We start from the raw sequence: 19,528 nt of genomic DNA, 5'->3' as shown, positions 1-19,528 counted from the left end.
GCCTCCGACCATGGCATTGGGGCAGTCCTGTCTCAAGTGAACACCGAAGGCCTTGATCAACCGGTGGCCTTCATTAGCAGACGACTCCTACCACGAGAACAGCGCTGGAGCACCATAGAGCGGGAGGCCTTCGCTGTGGTATGGGCCCTCAAGAAGCTCCGGCCCTACCTTTTTGGCACACACTTCCGGGTACAGACCGATCACCGACCCCTGCAGTGGCTGATGCAGATGCGGGGGGAAAACCCGAAGTTACTACGCTGGTCCATCTCCCTACAAGGTATGGACTTCACAGTCGAACACCGGCCTGGGCCAGATCACGCCAACGCGGATGGCCTGTCCCGGTTCTTCCGCCTCGACGAGGAGAGTCCCCAAGAGGATGGGTAACTCTCCCCGCCTTCAGCTGGGGGGGACGCATGTTGGACAGGCCACATGAAAGGCCGCTCTCCCCCGGCCCGACCCGGCCTGAGCCCGGTCCCGCAGGTACCACACACCACCCTTGCACGCCCTCCGTCCCCTCAGGGACCCCTGCCCTCGAGCATGTCAACCTCGTGGGTCCGATCCACTGCCAGCCTACGCGCCCATCCTGGGGCGCCATCTTGGACACTCCACCACGTGGCCACCTGGCCCCCGGCCGACCTCAACCCTGGGCCTGGCCAGGCCTCAGACATCCCGGCACCACCATCCACCCAGGAGGTGAGCGGGCTACTTGGCAAGTCAATGGGAGAAAGAGGTGTCGATGGCTCTCCCCCGCCAAGTGCCGCTCGACCATCACCTCCCCGGGCACTGGCTCCACCCCCCTGCTGGGTGTCTGGACCCCCTCATCCCGGACCTCCCGGCCTCCAGGTGCGAAGGTCCGGACATCAAAGCACTCCAGCCCTATAACTGGGGCAGCTCCAGAGCAGGAAGGCAGTTGTATCTTGGAGTCGAGAGACGCAAAGAGGAACTCATCCTAGACAGACTACTGGCGCTGCCATAGCTCTGTCCTGTGCACCATCGTCCTGCCTGTTGGCGCTGCCACCGCCTTCGCAACCTTCATCACCTTCATCGTCGTCGGGACCTGCTGGCGTGGCCGCGGACCGTTGTAACCGTCATCTTCACCGGGACCTGCAGGCTCCGCCGCGGACCGTCGTTTTCCTTCGTCCATCTCGGGACCTGCCTGGCTCCGCCGCGGCCCGATCATCTAGAACGCCGAGCTCGAGGATTGAGAGCTATTTTTCACTCATTGGTAACAAGACTGTCCCGCTACCCTTTCCCCAAACCAGAGACTAGAATCGAGGGGACCCCTGAGTCCAGACCTCCTTGTATCATACCATCGTAACCTAAGAATTGCATATAAAGTCTCGTTAACCTTCAACCTTGTGTGGTGTCCGTCTGTGGGGGGGGGGAAGTTACTCGTCTGTACAGTCGTTGGAGACGGCTCTCCCCGGAGACCTCTCCCCGTAGTCTCGGCCGACCCTCCCGGTCCGTCTAACAGGAACCGTAAAAGGGCAAGAGTGCAAAGGCGGGAAAGGGCGTCCCATTCGTCTTGTAAGACCGACACTGAGGTCCAGACAGGAGCAGTTTGGACTCTGAGTGCAATAACTCTTTTGAAGCCTTGCATAAAATCCTTAATGACAGGAATTCTAAACAGTGAAGGATATTCCATGTGTTGCAATTAAGCAGTCAGTCAGTAAGTGCTGTATGGATGTTTAACCATGATTTCTGAAGGTGAACTAGATTGCAGGCAATGTCTTGGACACTGGGTTTAGGAGTATCGATTAATTTTTGAATACAGTAATGGACAAACCTTTTCCACTTAGAGCCATAACAAGCATGCATGGTAGGTTTGCAAGCTTCTTTGAGATTATCCATGCACTCTTGTGGCAAACGGAAGTAACCAAACTCTTACAGGTGCTAGATTGGTAGGTTTAGCAGTCTGTGATCTGGGTGCCCTATCCTGCCTTGGTTTTGTGTGAGAAGGTCCAGTCTTTTGAGGATCTGCTCATGGGAAATGGCTGACATCTCAAAAACTGTTGAGAACCATGGGTGTCTGGCCAGTTGGGAGCTAACGGAATGAGCATGAGAAATGTTTGCTGGAGCTTCCTCACTATGAATGGGGAAACTAGGAGAGAAAGAAAAGCAAACGCAAATATCCTTAACCAGTTCACCCACAGAACATTAACCTCCCATTCTGGGTGCAGGAACCGGGAGGTGTAGCTTTGGCATTTTGAATTTGTATGGGACAAAGAGGTTTATATGTAGAACACCCCAGTGATGGAAGTAAGACTTGTGGGCAGTTACCACTCGTAGATTTGTTTATGCACCCTGATTAGCAAATCTGCAAAGTCTTTGTCCTCTCCCAGAAAATATTCTGGCAGGTGTTGAATGTGATGGTGTGCGGCCCAGTATCATATTCCCTGTGCTAACACGTACAGCGGTGACTAGTGGGTGCACCTCTGTAGGCAATATATGGCTGAAATACTGTATGTTTTGACCAGGACTATCTTACCAAGTATTTCCTGAAAGGCTTTGAGAGTTAGGTGAATAGCTAGAAACTCTATGTGACTAATATGGAGACCTCTTTAGCGAGGGTACCACAAGCCCTGAACTGTCTTGCTCCCCACCCACCCCTACCTCTTGCCCCCATCCCCAAACCCTCAACGGTGATGTTCACTTGCGGATTGGGTCTATGAAGGGACTACATTGCCACAAGTGGTTGCTGATCCACCACTGCACAAAGTGATGGGTATTGGACCTTAATACTAGATCTTCCCCGTGACCATATGCCTGTGATCACGGGGCTAAGAGGCACTTCTGGAGAGGGTGTATATGGAGCCTGGATGCGGGACTACGATAGAATGACAGAGTTAACGATTTGGCTGAAAAAGCGATAGCAGCTGCTGAAAAGCCAGCCAGGTTTGGGTAAACATTGCTGCTTACTCATTTAGGATGGAACCAAGAAAATGCAGCACTTGTGTTTGGAGATGAGACTTGGTAGCATTTATGGCAAATTCCAAGCAGAGGCAGAGGAGATGGCAGCTTGAGTGTGCTGCTTGCCTGTACACGTGATTAGCTTAATCATTGAGATAAGGGAACACATGGGTGCCACTCTCCCTTCTGAGATAGGTGCGTCCACCACTAGACATTACTAAAAACTCCACTTCAATACTGACAATACATATTCTTAGTGGGGCAAACGGAATAAGCCAAGGTTCTCCCCATTCTTGGAAGAGACCTCTTGCCATTCATGATCTGTAAGGCATCTACAGCTTAGTTGGTCTACTCTGGCATTCAATGAGCCTGTCAGGTGCTTCAAAACCAGAAAGGGGTCTTGGCACTTCAGCCAAGTGCAAACCCCCCAGGCACAGGGTCTGCAACTCCTCCCAGTCCTGTTTGTTGCAATACCACATGGTGGTGGTGGTGTCCTTGAACACCTGAACCAGCCTTCTCTTGATGGAAGGGAGTAATGCTTTCAATGCCAAGAGTATTGCTCTCAGCACTGTTCAGTTACTCAGCTTACACAAGAGACCAGATTCCTCTGATCGCCAGCTCTCCTAGATAGCCGCCACAACCCAGATGTGATAGATTGGTCACAACTGTCAGCTTCGGGTGGGGAAGAGACAGGGGTCTGCCAAGGACATAATCATGGTCCTTTAACCACCAGTGCAAATCTTTTGCTGCCTCCTTTAAAATCTGGACCAGTTCAGGAAAATTCCCCTGGTGCTGCACCCACTGGGACTTAAGATCCCACTGCATAACCTGCATATGCCATCCGCTGTGCTTCACCAGCAGGATTCATGAGGCTATCAGACCCAGTAGCCTCAGAGTCAGTCTCACTAAAATCCAAGATTGAGTATGAAATAGCAGGTTTATGGCCGGAATTACCTTGACTGGTTGATTTGGAGGAAAGGTGCACAACTGAACTGAATTTAGAATGGCTCTGATGTAAGGGAGCATCTGAGAAGGAATCTGATGTGACTTCGGCATGTTGAAAGTGACCCGCAGCAAATGCAAAAGGTTTGCCATATATTGGAGGTAGGTAATGACTGCCTGGAGCAAGAGCCTGCATTCAGCTGCCAGTCATCGAGGTAGGGTAAGACAGGAACCCTAGACCTCCTTTTTGTGTTTCCCCCAGGTGTTCCTTTCGTGCACATCTGGGTGACACTGGAGAGGCAGAACGGGAGCACAGCAAATTGAAAGTGCGTGTGGCCCACTATAAACCACCTTAGCTGCCAAGGTTTCAGATTGATATGTGTAATATTTTCATAATTTCCGTGTAATTATGAGTGACATTTGAATGACTATGAGGAACACTTTCTCACGAGAAAAAAAATCAAGCAATAAATAAGGATAAACATGTAAATATCAGAAATGGCACCAATGTGAGCAACAAGAAACTGTAAGAAGATCCTAATAGTGCCGTAAAGCACCAGAAACAGAAGGGGCACTTTGGAAGTAAAGTGGTGGCAAGGGGCATGCTCAGTGGAAAAGAAGCATTCGACCTCCCTGGTGGAAAGAGTGAGCAGCATGGACAATGCATATGACTTAGAGTGCCTGCTTCTAAGCACTACCATCAGACCCAAAAGAAAGACTAGAGAGCAGAGTTAAAGAAATTATGACAGCGCTGTGATCAGTCTGAGCTAGCAGAACTCAGAGCTCACTGCAGATCATCCATGTCATGGAGAGGAAAGTAAAGAGTGTGGCAGTGGTGGGGAAGCTTGAATTCTTTTAGCACCTGATAGCACGGGGTGCAGGAACATTAGAAAAAGAGGGCTGGCTGGCAAAGTAAGGACTTTTTGTGGCCATTTCCAGTGACTGATTAGTTAGATCTGTGTTACATTCTTTACAACTTTATATTTTTCACTTATTTAAAAAGGCATTTTAGGTTACAAAATACCAATATTTCCATTTTTAAACAATTCATCACACTAGTAGAAATAAAATGCTCAACATTATAGGTGTTACAGCAAACAAATGATGGACGGAATGCTGACAATACAAACATTCTCCCCAGTCAAAAGATCTGGGTTAAATCCATTGTTCTTTTGCCCACTACGCCACCCCAGTTTGGACCCAGCCATATGCAAATCAGTCTTGACCTGTGCCTTACGGGAACAGTCCAGACTGAACTACAAGGCCAGGTCCTCCCTGGACTGGAAACAAGCATCCTGGGACCGGTTTCAGGGTAATTCATTCTTCTTCAGCCGGTCCTAGGATGCTTGTTTCCGGTCCAGGGAGGACTGACTTGAATATGGTCAGGTCTAAACTGGGGTGGTATGGTGAGCAAAAGAATGATGGATTTAACCCAGATCTCTTAACTGGGGGTGAATGTTTTGATTTGTTCTGCATTCCGTCCATCAATTGTGTGTCTTTTATCAACATTAGGTGGGCATGAGCAGGAGCCAGCTTACCTTGCGGTGAAAGGGAGACGCTCAGTGCGAACTCCAGATCGTCCAAGATGCAAGGTAAAGGTGGCAGACAGCGCACAGCCAGGCATTGAATTTGGGCAAGACAACCTGACAGGCAGCTGAGGCCCACACTTAAAAGTCACAGCAGCCCTGCCAAGTACCACGCATCCTGCGTTAGACTTTTTGTAAATTATTTAAATAAAGGAACCAAAATATGCTGCACTTCAGATGGTAACAGCTTAGGAATTCCAAAATGTACTACATCAGTGGGCAGGGCTTGAACATAATGCTTTCAGAACAGAGCAATGACGTATGTCATTCTGCACCTCTGATCAGCTTAACTTTTTTGTTTAATTATGCATGTTGTCTCTGTGGAAACGCGCACTAGTTCTGTGTATAAATAACCAGGGTTTGGTTGGAAAATGAGAGTAAAGAGGATGTGTGATCCAGTAGAGCAGGCACAGCTCGTAGTGAAAATATTAGGTAAGCTTTGAGAGATGAGCTTTGAAATTAAGCTTATTATTCAAATTAAATTGTAAAGAACGAAGAATGGAGACCAAAGCTAAAAATATCTAAAGACAAAGACCAAGCATATCTTGTCAGAAACTAAAATCATAATTTTAGATGCTCCGTTTTAGAACTTTTAACAGATGAATAGATCTTCAGCCCTCTTCGTTTTCGTGGCAGTCACGTAGGATTGTTACATAGATAGGCTGGGTGTTCTCAAAAGTCTCTTGTAGAGTTAGGCCTCATCCATCACTGCAGCTCTGTGTAGGTACGACATAGTTTGGGATCTGGTTATGCCCCAAGGAGTGCCACTGAGCATGGGGAGGGTGGTTTTAACAAGCAGTACCATTTAACTCAACTTGAGATCTGTTGGCATAATATAAGAGAAGAACTACAGCGCCAAACCCCAGGTCTCGTGTGCTCAGTGACGAGAGCAAAACTACACTGACCAGCAGACAGCTGATCGCGCTAAGCACTTAATTCAAAAGCAACTTAGATTAACATTGCAGCTCTGAGTTTGTCACTGTCGCACTGACTCTTCCTTGTGAGCCGCGCCAATTCTGATTTACGGCCAGCTCATTGATCATTCGCAGATCACCTTGGGGTGCATGGACCTGCACTCAGTGCAGGCCTTGGGGGTAGTGGCACGATCCCAGGCCCCAGAGACAAACCAAATGAGGATCCAACAATGACATTTTCCTGTGTCAGTCCCCACAAGGTTTTAAACCCATAGATTTTGGAAGAGACATTTCCATAAGCACATTGGGAGCAAACACTCAAAAAACGGTAGACAAAACCCTGAAAAAGCCCTTGGGAACTGTGCCTTTGGAGCAGAAAGAAAGGACCAAATGCCAGCGTGCAGAGGTGGACCTGATCGATGCCACTTACCAGCATGCAGAGGTACTGCTCAAGATTTTCCAAATCCAGTCTGATGCTTGGGGAACATTCTAAAGTGAGGAATCTGTGGTTAGTATTCGCTTTCAGAAAAAGGTGTTCTGAGGTCATCGTGCTTGGAGGGGTTGGATGATTGGTGAGGCTGTAGGAAGTTTAAGCAATATCCATTGCGGATTACTCCAATAACAATGGTCTAAAGTGATTTCTCTCAGTCTGGAAGGAAATCTTGCAATCTCCCTGCCTCCAACAGATGTTTAGATTAGGGGGGTTATGTGAGGGGATGACAGTTTTTTAAATTGCTATTCCTCCTGAAACACAAAAATAAATTTAAAGATTGGGTAGATGGCTATCACATAACACTGCATCCGTTCACCAAACGTTCTGTATATTCACAAGAACCGACATGATAAGCATTCCTTTCAATGTACAGAGATGACCGCTGGGCAGCCTGGTCGTTTTTAAATGCAAGGACAGTAGTTTGATTAGGATGGCAGAGTTAATGTCCTCCGCCACCCTGACGGACAGAGTATCGTCAGTCAAATTCTATTCCGGGCTATTTTAATATCTCTCCTTCCTCCATTTTTTTCTTCAGCCAGCCCAATGTCCTCCATTTGTTTTCCATATGTCTCTTGGCTTTCCTCTTTCCTCAGATTTCAGTTTTCTCCTTTCCACACTCTCCTCTCGCTTCCAGTTAATTAGTTTTCACCCACTCACATGTTTGTTTCTCCCTCTTTCTTTTCTATCTTATCTCCATCATGGTCCTTTCCTCAGTCAATCTCTACTTTTTACTCGTCCAGTTCCCTTAGTATGTCTCTGTTTCTCATCCAATTTCTACCTTCTGTGTCACTGTTGAGATTACATGACAAAAATACATGTATTTTGACTGCATGTCATTCATTTTGACTAGTAATATGGGTTAACAAAGCCAAAGAACTTAACTTGATAGGCCTAGCAGATGCAATTAATTTGAGAAAATAACAACTACATGGATTGTCATAATTAGTATTCTTATCTCCTGTACTAATCAATGATACTTGGAAAACACTACGCACAGATGAGGGCAAGTTCATATAGCTGTGTACACAGGTGAGTGGCATTGCACACAGCTAATAGGGTAAGGTGTATACGAGTGAGAGGAAGATAGGTGAGATGGGAATGTGCACAAAGGTGAGAAAATGACTGGCAGGTACTTACTCAAAGGCATCAACATGCACACAAATTAACATGTGCCAGAAACATAGGTGCATACAAGTGTGAGAGTTAGGTATGCAGGTGGTTCACAAGCAAGCCATTCCTCAGTGCTACATATAAGGTTAACATAGTAGAGTACAGTGTCCATTAAAGATCTAGGCATGCTTGACCCATTCCATATTTTTCTAATGGCCACATAAAATATATTTATGTGGAACTAACAGGAAGTAGTCCCCGGCTTGCCCTTAAAAAACAATTTTACATGCATTTGCAAAGGGGAAGGGGTCCCCAGGGGGTGCAAATGCATTATCACCTACTTGAAGTAATTTCGGTTGCAAAACATTAGTACATTGTTTTGAGACTCGCTATTTGGAAGGGAACACCCCTTCCAAACAGCGAGTCGCAAAACCTATTTAGCGAGTTGCAAAATAATTGTGACTCGCTAAATAGGCTATGTACATGGCCCAATAGGTTTTTACAAATTGGGTTTACAAATCGGTTTGCGCATGCAAAAACGGGTCGTACATCTGGCCCAAGATTACTTAAGCTTGCCTATAAATCCTTATCGTCTTCTTTTCTATAATAGCTTGTTGTGGGTACACAACTGGCATTATCACAAAACAGCCCAGTCAGTACATCAGTGAGATCTAAAATGTATTTTTAACTACTTCTGTATCATTATTACTTATTGTAGGCTTTTTAACTTCAGTGAGATCACTTGTTGTAATGCCAACACATTCAAAGTTCACATGATGTGACTTTGTGTACTTTCACCAGGATCAAAAGTTATATAACATCACTTCCTGTGAAGTCATCTGGGTGGACAAAGGGCATGTGATATCATTTCTGCTACCTATAGCATATCGATAAATTGATGTCTATGTACACAACCCCATAATACGAACAAAAACACCATACGGAACAGAGGGGCAATTCTTTGTCACAATACTCAACACCAGGTGCTACGTTTCTTCCTTCATATGTGCCTGGGAGTATTACTTACTAATGTCAATTCTCATACACCTCCCCATCCCAACAAGTGCCACGCTGCAAACAAGACTATCCCTCCTGTACCTTTAGGTGTTGTAGGTCAGCTTCTATTGCCTGAATGTATTGCAGGAACTGCTCCATTGACTCATTAGAGAAAAGAGTCCTCTCACCAGAGGAGCACGGCTCCTCTTCTAGACCAGTGTGCTGCTGTATGAAGTCTCCTGGATACGGGATGTGGTGCAGATCCCTCCTCCCAGTTTCCGCCAGTGGCGAGCTGCTTGTGTCTGTCCACACACCTCCTTGTGGGGAGCTGCATGTGTCTGTGTCCACACCTCCTAACAGCGGGCTGCTACTTGTGTCTGTCCACACCCCCCCTGAGGAGGTAGTACTGGTAGTGTTGGCAAGTGTGGCCACAGGACAACGAGGATCTCCCTCCTCTAGTCGCAGTGTTCCAAGTAACAGGGATCCACCTGGGTCCATCTGCATGCCCTCTGAAGAGTTCTGAGAACTATAGTTCATAAAGGTGCCACTTTCAGTGCTATGCTTCAAAATGGAAGAAGAAGAAAATTCGTCATCAGTGGAGCTCTCCTGCCCATACTCGCATCCATCCAAGATTAAATAATTCCCTGTTGGAAGGAAGAGGAACAACATGTATATAAATATTTATATATACACTTTTTTTTATACACAAAACACAATATATTTACAAATTGTTCAATTATACACCACTACGTGGACAAAATCAAAGTAGGCTCAGAGAAAAACTCCAAATACAGAAATTCTTATCCCCAATTCACATCCCACCGTAACCAAATATCTCTCAACTCTATGAATTATGATTCCTGGAGGCTTGTGATAGTAGATCTGGAGGGTGGGGCTATATGCAGATATGTCTACTTTGGCTTTTTAGTCGATGCATTTATTGAAAGCATGGATGGTTAGCAATCCGTAACACCAGTCCATGAAAAGGTTTAGGGAACGTGTCCATGCGACAGTCAACAGCACGTGTCCACAATAGTATGTAGATTATAGAAAATGTTAGGTACCTGTTTAAATGGTTTTGTAGATTGTAATCTGACAGATATACAGAGTGATTGGTCTGTTCAATTACTTATAACGTGCGATAAAAACACTGTATCAAATGCTTCTGTTAACATAGCCTCTTTATAATGGCAAGCATAGTCCCACAACACCCTATAATTTAGGGTCGTATTCAGGTGCTTTGTCTTCAGTACAGCCTTAATCTCATGATCCTTTTTCCCATCTAGGATAGACTATGTGAGTCACATCGCAATTTATAACAGACATCAAGCTGCAGAAGAATGTAACATTACAAGAAAGTTCTCTTTTTGCAGAATAAACATGTTTTTGATTCGTATACAGAGATAATGTAGCACACTTATATCAAAATACAATGGCTAAACTGTCCTAAAGACATTTCTTATTGTTCATTATTCCTGGCATCAGAGTCCAAAGTGTTTATGGGTCTGTATACATAAATGTTAGCTATCAAGCAGAAGCATATACTTGGAAACAACTTTCATGTTCTGTGAGCTCTGAACACAAATAAATACAATGTTTATATTTTATGTATTAGTGTATTATATGCAGGGCCACTAGAAGTATGTGATTGTGCAGCCATGGCAATTTTCGCATAATTGTAGATTTGCTGCATTTGCCACATAATCCATCATCTGCAGCATAATCAGTCGATTTTAACAAAAAAACACGTTTCTTTCTAGCTCAAACGGTTCAAAAGATAGTAAAAACACAGTGACACATGTTGCCGCGCACTGGAAGGCCCTTTTGAAAGGTTGACTGGTCTCACCTCTCTGTAATTGTTTGCTATATTTGGGTGTTATACTGGTACTAATGAGGTGCAACTAATACCCAGATGGTGTTAACAAGTGTAAAAAAGAAAATAATGAAGATATACTATCACAAAAAGTGCCGCATAATTTGCCTTTTCTTGCCACATAATTTACTCAACTCTGCCAAATTATCTGACCCTCTCCTGATGCATAATTCCAAACACCTTGATTATAAGGTGTGGTCGTGCAATCTTATCATGGAATACACTTACCAACCCTTTTAGGACCAGTAGGTCCCACTTGTTAAACCCTTCAGCTCAACCTTGGGTAGCTGTGGCTATGAGCAGCATGGCTTACATAAAGTGTAACTTATTTAAACGCCACCAAACAGTTGAAGTGGAAACCCAAGAGACAATCAAGAAATCCTACACCAATTTATGAAAATAGACAATTTTTATACACCACAATGAAAAACATTTACCAGAGGTTGAAGGAGATGTTGAAATTTCAAGTTATAGTAAATCAAAGCATTTCACTCAATCACGAACAAGCATTGGCAAATTCAATGAATCTGAGGCTTAGAAACTTTTTCAGAAGAAAGTAGGGCTAGTTGTTTTGCAGTTAGTACGAGTCACTTTAAACGACAAACACCAGTAAGGAGGCAGTCACGTGGCTCAGCAAGGTCTTCAGAAAAAGCTACCTCAGCAGGTGAAGCAGTAGTCACTCAATATCAGGCACTTCTATCTGTTTCGATGGCTTCCAATGGAGAGAAGGGATCCAGGAGATGCTGAAGATGCTGAAAGATGCTGCGGATGTGATGTGGCCGATGGGGGTTCTTCCTGGGGCTACTCCTCGGTTCACTAAGGGGGTGAGACAGCCCTTGTCATAGGGTATGGACGTCCCTTTAAGTCCTCTGGGTGATGGTAAAAGCCAAATTGCCGCTAGGCTACCAGTCACCTGGTATCGCACTCAAAGCCAAATCCTTCCCTGGGCGATAACTTGGCTTCTGGGGGACCAATCTGCAATCTGACAACTCTTCTGTGCTCAGAAACTGGGTGCAACTTTGAGTGTCGGGTCTTTGTCTCTGGCGCCGCATGGTGGCGGTTGTGGCAGTCTGAAGATTCTGGGCTACAAACTTGCCCCAGCAGGCTACTTCAGCGGTGGTAGCCCTGTACAGTAAATAGGAGGTCAGCCAACTGACCCCTGTAGTCTCCTTTACTTTGGCTGGGCTCCAGTGATTACTCCTCCAGGAGTAGGACACAATAGGCATTCTTCATTCATTCTTCATTGCTAGCCATCAGGTACGGCAAGTGCAGTCCATGCAGACGCAAGTGCAGCAGGGCAGTCCTCTTTCGGTCCTTCTTCCAGTCCAGTCATGAGTTCTGGATGCTAGGGTTGCCTTATTTATCTTAAGAAAGAGCCAAGGGGCTACCAAGTTCCCTCCCTCCTGAGGACCACTTTCTTGGAAGTGTGGCATCTGGCTACGCAAAGATACACAATTCTGCCTACTTCCAACTATCTACGTAGACAATGAAGGAGCCCTTCTGTCTTACCCATTTGCCATTCAAAGACGGATTTGCCTTGGAAGCTTGCCGTTTGGTCTAACACGTATGCAGCTTCCGGCAGGAAGGAGGTAACACCTCTCTCCAGTGCAGGCTTCTACTGTCGCCTTTCCAGGAAGTCATTAGCATGTGTGCCAAGGAGGCCAAAAAGCACTACCTCACCCTACCCACCTTTAAGTACAACAGTAAGGATCAGGCGGAGTAGTGCCTCTATCATGGCGCCAAGGTATCTGGGACACTGGAATACTTGGCCAACTATAGTGGCATCTTCTAAAGTTGCACTTTGCTCGCCAGTGACAAATTCGATTCAACCATTAAATATGATTAAATGCACTGATTCTTTTGACAACTTACAGTGTATGTATGTATATATATATATATATATATATATATATATATATATATATATATATATATATATGTATATATGTATATATATATATATATATATGTATATGTATATACACTGAAAAAACCATAGGTTTCACACCAGTTATAGTTAGCTGGAAATTTTACTCGCATAAAACCATTGAAATTCCAACGTTATAGTTAGTTGGACTCACTATAACTTGCGCGCCTGCAATGCACTGCTGATGACGTCACATATTACATCACTCATGACATGGTCAGTGACATCACTCATGACATCACTGATGACACCATCCACTGAATGTGTGTCTTTCTGAAAAATAAATATGTTTTATATATGTATTTGTAAAGGTTGATGGAAGAATAAATGTTTAAATAAGTGTGTAAATGGATGTTTTTTAAATAAAATATTGATTGGTTAACTGGCTTATTAAGTGTATCTTAGTGAATACATATATTAGCGAGTAATTTTTAAATATTTAAATATATGTATCAGTGTTTCACTTTGTGTGTAAGTGGCTGCATGGGTTGGTGACTGACTCACTGTTTGTATGTGTTTTGAAGACAGCATATGTGCAGGACTGTATGGGTGCATGAGTGTGTATATATGTGGGTTAGTGAGTGAATGCCTGCCTCACTAGTGTCTTTATGAGTAACTACATATGTTTTAATCTAGTATATGTGAGTATTGATGTATATAAGTAAGTATATGTGAGAGTGAGAGATTGAAAGAGTTCCTGTTTAAATAAGTATGTTTCTATAAGTGATTGTTTAAGAGAGTAAGTATGTGTAAGTTTCCTTAGAAGTAATGTACTAGTGTGTGTATAGCTATATATGCAAATACATGGATGTTCAATAGTTTATTTGCATGTGTGAGTATGTGTGGGAGTAACTTTTGGAAGACTGTCGGTGTGTATCAGGATGTATATGTGTATCACTACATATGATGAGTGAGTATATGTATGAGTGACTATATAGAACTGTTGCTGAATGAGTGGATGTGTATATAGATGGTGGAATTACTGAATTGGTTGTTGTAACTGGTATGTGTATCTCCATTTTTTAGAAAATGTTAGTTTCTATTTTCTATATATGTGTTTCAAGGGTTACATTACACTGAAAGGAGGTCTGCCACTCTGTCACAAGGATGGTGTCATCAGTGATGTCATGAGTGATGTCACTGACCATGTCATGAGTGATGTAATATGTGATGTCATCAGCAGTGCATTGCAGGGGCGCAAGTTATAGAGAGTCCAACTAACTATAACGTTGGAATTTCAATGGTTTTATGCGAGTAAAATTTCCAGCTAACTATAACTGGTGTGAAACCTATGGTTTTTCCAGTGAATTTAATAGGTTTTTAAAATGCTAATTCCTAACTATAACTGGTGTGAAACCTATCGTTTTTTCAGTGAATTTCATAGGTTTTTTAATTGCTAATTCCTAACTATAACTGGTGTAAAACCTATGGTTTTTTCAGTGAATTTCATAGGTTTTTTTAAGAGCAAATCTCTATAGGTATGAAATGTAATATTTTTTACGATGAATTTTATATTTTATAATTATGTAATACTATTTTTTTAATGTTTTTTAATTTTTTTATTTGTTTGCCCCGGAGCGCTCCCGGGGCGCGTACGGATACGCTCACCGGTGAGCGCATTGCTACGGCGCGCCCCGGTGCGCGTACCGGGGAGCGTCCCGTTAGCGCTAATGCCGCGAACGAAAACATCATCGTGACGTTTAACGTAGCCGCGTCCGCGTGATACGCACGGCGTAAGCGGACCCGGAAGCACCCACGCGCATACAAACGCGCTACGTAAGCGCCGCCGGGCGCGCACCGGGGCGCGTACCGGGGCGCATAACGTAAGCGCATCTGGTCATGTGAACTGAAAATAACACTTTTCATTGGTTCAAAACAGTTTTATTTATTTTATAAAGTTTTATATAGCGCAAACAAGATCCTGAAGGATAACAGAGCGCTTTACAATAAGATGGAGGAGGGGAACAAAATGAAGTATACACCGCTATTGTGAAAATAAATAAATACATAAAACAATGCTAAACGGTAAACAATGGTACACATAAGGTATAATAAAATGCAGATGATACGATCAGTAACTGTTAGTTGTGCCATGGAGCTAGAGACAGCCGCCTTATGAGTGCCTCCACCCCTATGGTTAGAATTTACTCATTAAAAATCTTTTGGCTTCCAGCTTGAAAGCCATCATCGAGGCGAGACTGCATACGTCCGGAAGAAGAGAGTTCCATATTTTAGGGGCAGTACCAGAGAAGGCTCGGCGACAAGTTCTCTTTTTGCTAAGGATGATCGGTTTCAAGAGTAGAGGAGCTTCTAGATGCCCTCACATCACAGGATAATTCAAGATTTTGCGCCAGATACGTGGGAGTATTGTAGAGAAGGGCTCTGTGCGTCAGGATTGCAATCTTAAGCTGGATTCATGCTTCAAAGGGTAGGCAGTTGAGAGATTTAAGGACTGGGGATATGTGCTCATTTTGTTTGGAGCCTGTAATCAGTCTTGCTGCAGAGTTCAGCGAGGCCCTAAGTGGAGCCAAGTCGTATTTAGGAAGGCCACAGAGAGTTGCACTGCCATAGTCTAACATTGGTAAGACAAGAGCTTGTACCACCTGCTTGAAGTCCATTTGAGGCAGGAAGGGTTTGATCATTCTGAGTCTCCTCATCAAGTGGTTCGCTCCCATACAAACATTGCTGATATGAGTCTTCATAATCAGGTGCTTGTCCACTGTGACTCTGAGCGATTTGGCTGAGTCTATGATGATCGGAGTGCAGTTGAAAGCCGTGAGGTGAGGCATCCAGAGATCGATCTTGGGGGTGTAGTTCGGCGGGGAGATGAGCAAGAATTCCATTTTGGAAACGTTGAGCAGGAGATGGTTCTCAGTTAGCCAATTGTAGTCGACATGACGATAGAACTTAGTGAGATGATGTTATCCGGGGATAACATTTTCTAATAGAATCGTGTGTCATCGGCATTATGTGGAAGAGAATGTTCATAGAGTTAAGTAAGTTAGTAAGAGGTTCCAGGAAAAGGTGGAAGAGGATAGGAGAAAGGGTGGATCCTTGGGGGACCCCCATTAGTACGGGGAGGGCTGAGAGAGAGAGTGGTTTGTCTTGAATCTTTGAGATCTGTGAAGAAGGAAGGATGAGAACCAGTGGAGCTCCCGATCCTAGAAACCCATTCTGTTTTGTAGGATGGATAGGAAAATGTCATGATTGACCGTATCGAATGCAGAGGAAAGGTCAAGGAGAATCAAGATGCAGGGTTCGTTTTTGTCAAGCATTTTCAGGATGTCATAACAAATGTGTAGGAGGGCTGATTCTGTGCTGTGACCCCTCTGGACACCGGATTGATGATGAGTTTTGGTTTCCAAATGATGAAAGCCCGGCTCATGTGACCTGAAAATAACACTTTTCATTGGTTCAGAACAGTTTTGTTTTCCAAATGATGAAAGCCCCCACCTTTTTTCCTCATTCTCACTTTATTGTTTGAGAGAGGAAGACCTGCTTTTTTATTACAGATATGGCTACAGTACTATCAGCAGCTGGAGCATCTGCCCCACCACCACCACCACAAGGACCACCAGAAGATCACATCGGTGGTCAAGAAGAAGAGGAGGAGGAAGAGGAGGAGGAGGAGGAAGAGGAGGAAGGGACAAGGCAGTTCCTGCATGAAGACAATCCCCCATACAAACCAAGAGAGCACTTCATATGGGAGTTTTTCAAAATCCCAAGGGGTTTTAAAAAAGTAAACGCTGCAAAGGTGACTTGCCTCATCTGTAAAGCTGTGCTATCCAGGGGGAACCCTGCTAAAAAATATTCCTTTGGGAATCATACTATGATACAACACATGCAGCGTTTACACCCTAATAACTATCCTGCAGCAGAGGTGAGGGAAATCTGCAGTGACCTACCCCAATCATCATCCAGAACCTCTACAACTAAAGAACCCACTCCATCGGGTCCAGAAGCAAGTGAGGTGATTCCCAATATACAAACAAAATTTGGGGGATACAAAATTGTTTGTATTTATTGTAACAAAACCATTAGTTATGGTGAAAAAAGCATTACACTAATCACTGTTGCTATGGATCACCACAAATGCCCGAGGAAACCATAATTTTTCCTGGGTTTTTTTGTGCTCCAGTTGAGCCATTTTCAATTCCCTTTTTTTGTTTCTCCCCATAAAAAATACAAAAAATATATAAAACTGTTCAGAAAAGCCAAAAAAAGAAAAAAATGTTCCAAAAAACAATAAAAAAATATAAAACAACAAAAAGAATAAAAAAAAGAGTTCTTTTTAGAACTACCTCCAATTTATAAAAAAAGGCTTAATTTTTAAAAAACTCTGTCATTCTTTTTTCCTCATGGTACGCTCCCCGGTCCGCTCCCCCCGCAAAAATCGAAAAAAAATGAAAAAAAATGTGTTGCCCCCCGGGGGCCCTTTTATAGCCCCCACATCAAACCTATGGGGTCAGGGGGGATCTACTCTGCCCCCTTATGGTCAAATCCCCCTTTGTTTTTGCCACCTCTTGTGTCTCGATCCTACCGAGACACAAGATGGTGGCCGCTCCGGACTGTTTGGAATGTTTACAGACACCCGAGAGCCAATCAGCTTTCCGCGCGCAAGTCACGTAGCGCTCCCGGAGCGCTCCCCGGTGCGCGCACCGGGGCGCGGCCATAGATATATATATTTTTTTTTGCCTAAATTACTCAAAATCCACTGGAGCACATAAACCTAAGACATAGCAAAGGCACATCGGGCTACCAGTCCCTACAATTTTGCCAAGCTTGGTGGAAATCCATTCAGCCGTTCCGGCTAAAAGTGAGGTCGACCGCCCTATGGGAATTAACATGGGGAAAACACGTTTTGGGACCCCCCTTTTATCTCGGCCCCCGCTTGACGAATCCCGCCAAAACTTTCAGGGAAGGACCGGGGCGCCGCGAGGCAGATTTGAGCAAATTTTCAGGCAGATTCCTCAACCGACGCCAAAGTTATTCACAATAGAATGTTGAGATTTTGGGGCGTGGCTTGGACGCCGATGGCGATGGTCGCCTGAGAGCTCGGCTCCGAGACTGAGCCCGCATTTATCCTGAATTTCGAGGGTTTTTGGGCGCCCCGATCCCCATAAATCGAAGAGCAAGTTGAAGCCAACTTGGTGAGGCACCTGTGTAAACCCGAAAATCGACTGTTCTTGTCGAAAAGCGAAGTTGCGGAGGGAGCGGAGCGGAGCTCAAGATGGCGCCCGGACCTGCTCGATAGACCTGCCGAGACCCTCGACCCGGAGGAGCCTGCCAGCTCTGCACGTGCCTTCTCCACGTCTCCTCTTTCGGAGAGACGACTATCCACCCGATGATCTGAAAGTGTCCGGACACCATAGACATCCCCGGAAGATTGATAGTCGATTTTTCGGCGTCGAGGGGACCCCGGTGACCGGTGGTCTTGGCCTGAAAAGCGAAGCCACCCGAGACGATCAGCTGTACTCCGCTGAGATCCTGCACTCATCAGGCCCCGAGGAACTTTATAGGCGTCACAATAACATTGCCCTGTGGGAGACCCGGCTATATTGGTGACCGCAGTCCGAGGCCTCACTTGATCCGACGGGTCCTCGTCGATCGGCGGTGACCACCCCCACCTCTCCTCTAGTGGCCTCCGGGGGCTCAGCGGTGGGTCATCCCGAGTCATACTGCAGAGCACGTCCACCATGGAGAAACCAAGAGGACCTAAAGGGACCACTCCGGCCGCCTCGGACACGGAGGCACCGGATAAGGACGATCGACATGACCCGGAGAGTTCTGGAGGCCCTCACCTACAGCAACAATTCGATAGGATCCTGGAGGCGATCGCAGATACGCGATCGGCCCTTCAACAAGACATCGCCCAGGTTGCGACAAGCCTGGGCCTCCTCAGGGCGGACCATGGTAAGCTCTCGGACAGAGTCAAAGAGGTGGAGAGCTCGGTGAAGGTCCTAGGGCCGGCGCAAAAGACTCTGGCCGCTGAGATGAAAGATGCCCTGACCCGGATCGGTGACTTGGAAAGGCGGGTGGAGGACGCTGAAGGGCGTAATAGGAGGAACAATATTCGGGTAGTGGGCCTACCGGAAAAAAATCGAAAATGGTGACATGGTGGCCTATCTAGAATCTTGGCTCGGAACTGTAGTGGCACCGGAGGGTCTGTCCTCCTTCTATACCCTGGAACGAGCACACAGGGTACCGGCCAGACCTCCTCAACAAGGCCGCTCCCCGCGCCCGGTGGTGGCGCGATTGTTGCATTTCCAAGACAGGGATCTGCTTCCCAATGCCACCAGACACAATGGCCCATACCAGGTGGAGAACAGCCAAGTAAACATTTTCCCGGACTATACCTATGAGACTCAACGTAAGCGGACCTCCTTCCTAGCGGTCAAGCGTGAGCTGCGGAGCGAGGGCATACAGTACTCCCTCCTCTTCCCAGCGAGACTCCACATCATCCTTGATGATAAGACTCATTTTTTTGACACCCCGGAGGACGTTTGCAATTGGCTTGAACTGTACAGGGCTGGCAAAGATGGCGGCGGATCCTCCTTCATGGCGACGTCGGAGCCCGGACAGCAGCGGCGATCCAAAAGACTCCGGAGCCGCCGCGGTAAACCGGGCAAGCCCTCGACGGTAGAGACTTTGGCTGAGCGGCGAGGAGTGTTGGAAATGGTTTCCAACTTATCTGGCTCCCAGGGCTGTCCCATCATCGAAGAATCGGAACCTGGCGGAGAGGGGGCCCACTCGGACACTGAGGACTCGGAGACTGAT

General features: G+C 45.6%; 1 protein-coding gene across 4 annotated transcripts in view; it reads right to left on the bottom strand.

Annotated features, from left to right (window-relative positions):
* Positions 1–19,528, bottom strand: part of ARHGEF12 (Rho guanine nucleotide exchange factor 12) — an 888,740-nt gene that overhangs the window by 54,979 nt on the left and 814,233 nt on the right. For all 4 annotated transcript variants that reach the window (XM_086956791.1, XM_086956792.1, XM_086956788.1 and 1 more), the window contains one exon: positions 9,054–9,595. In XM_086956791.1, coding sequence (XP_086812917.1) covers positions 9,054–9,595 — 542 coding nt within the window. The remainder of the gene's footprint in view (positions 1–9,053; positions 9,596–19,528) is intronic.

Source organism: Lissotriton vulgaris, chromosome 2_1 (genome assembly GCF_964263255.1).
Source record: "Lissotriton vulgaris chromosome 2_1, aLisVul1.2, whole genome shotgun sequence".
In the NCBI taxonomy this organism is placed as follows: Eukaryota; Metazoa; Chordata; class Amphibia; order Caudata; family Salamandridae; genus Lissotriton; species Lissotriton vulgaris.
This window is presented reverse-complemented; position numbering and strand designations above follow the sequence as displayed.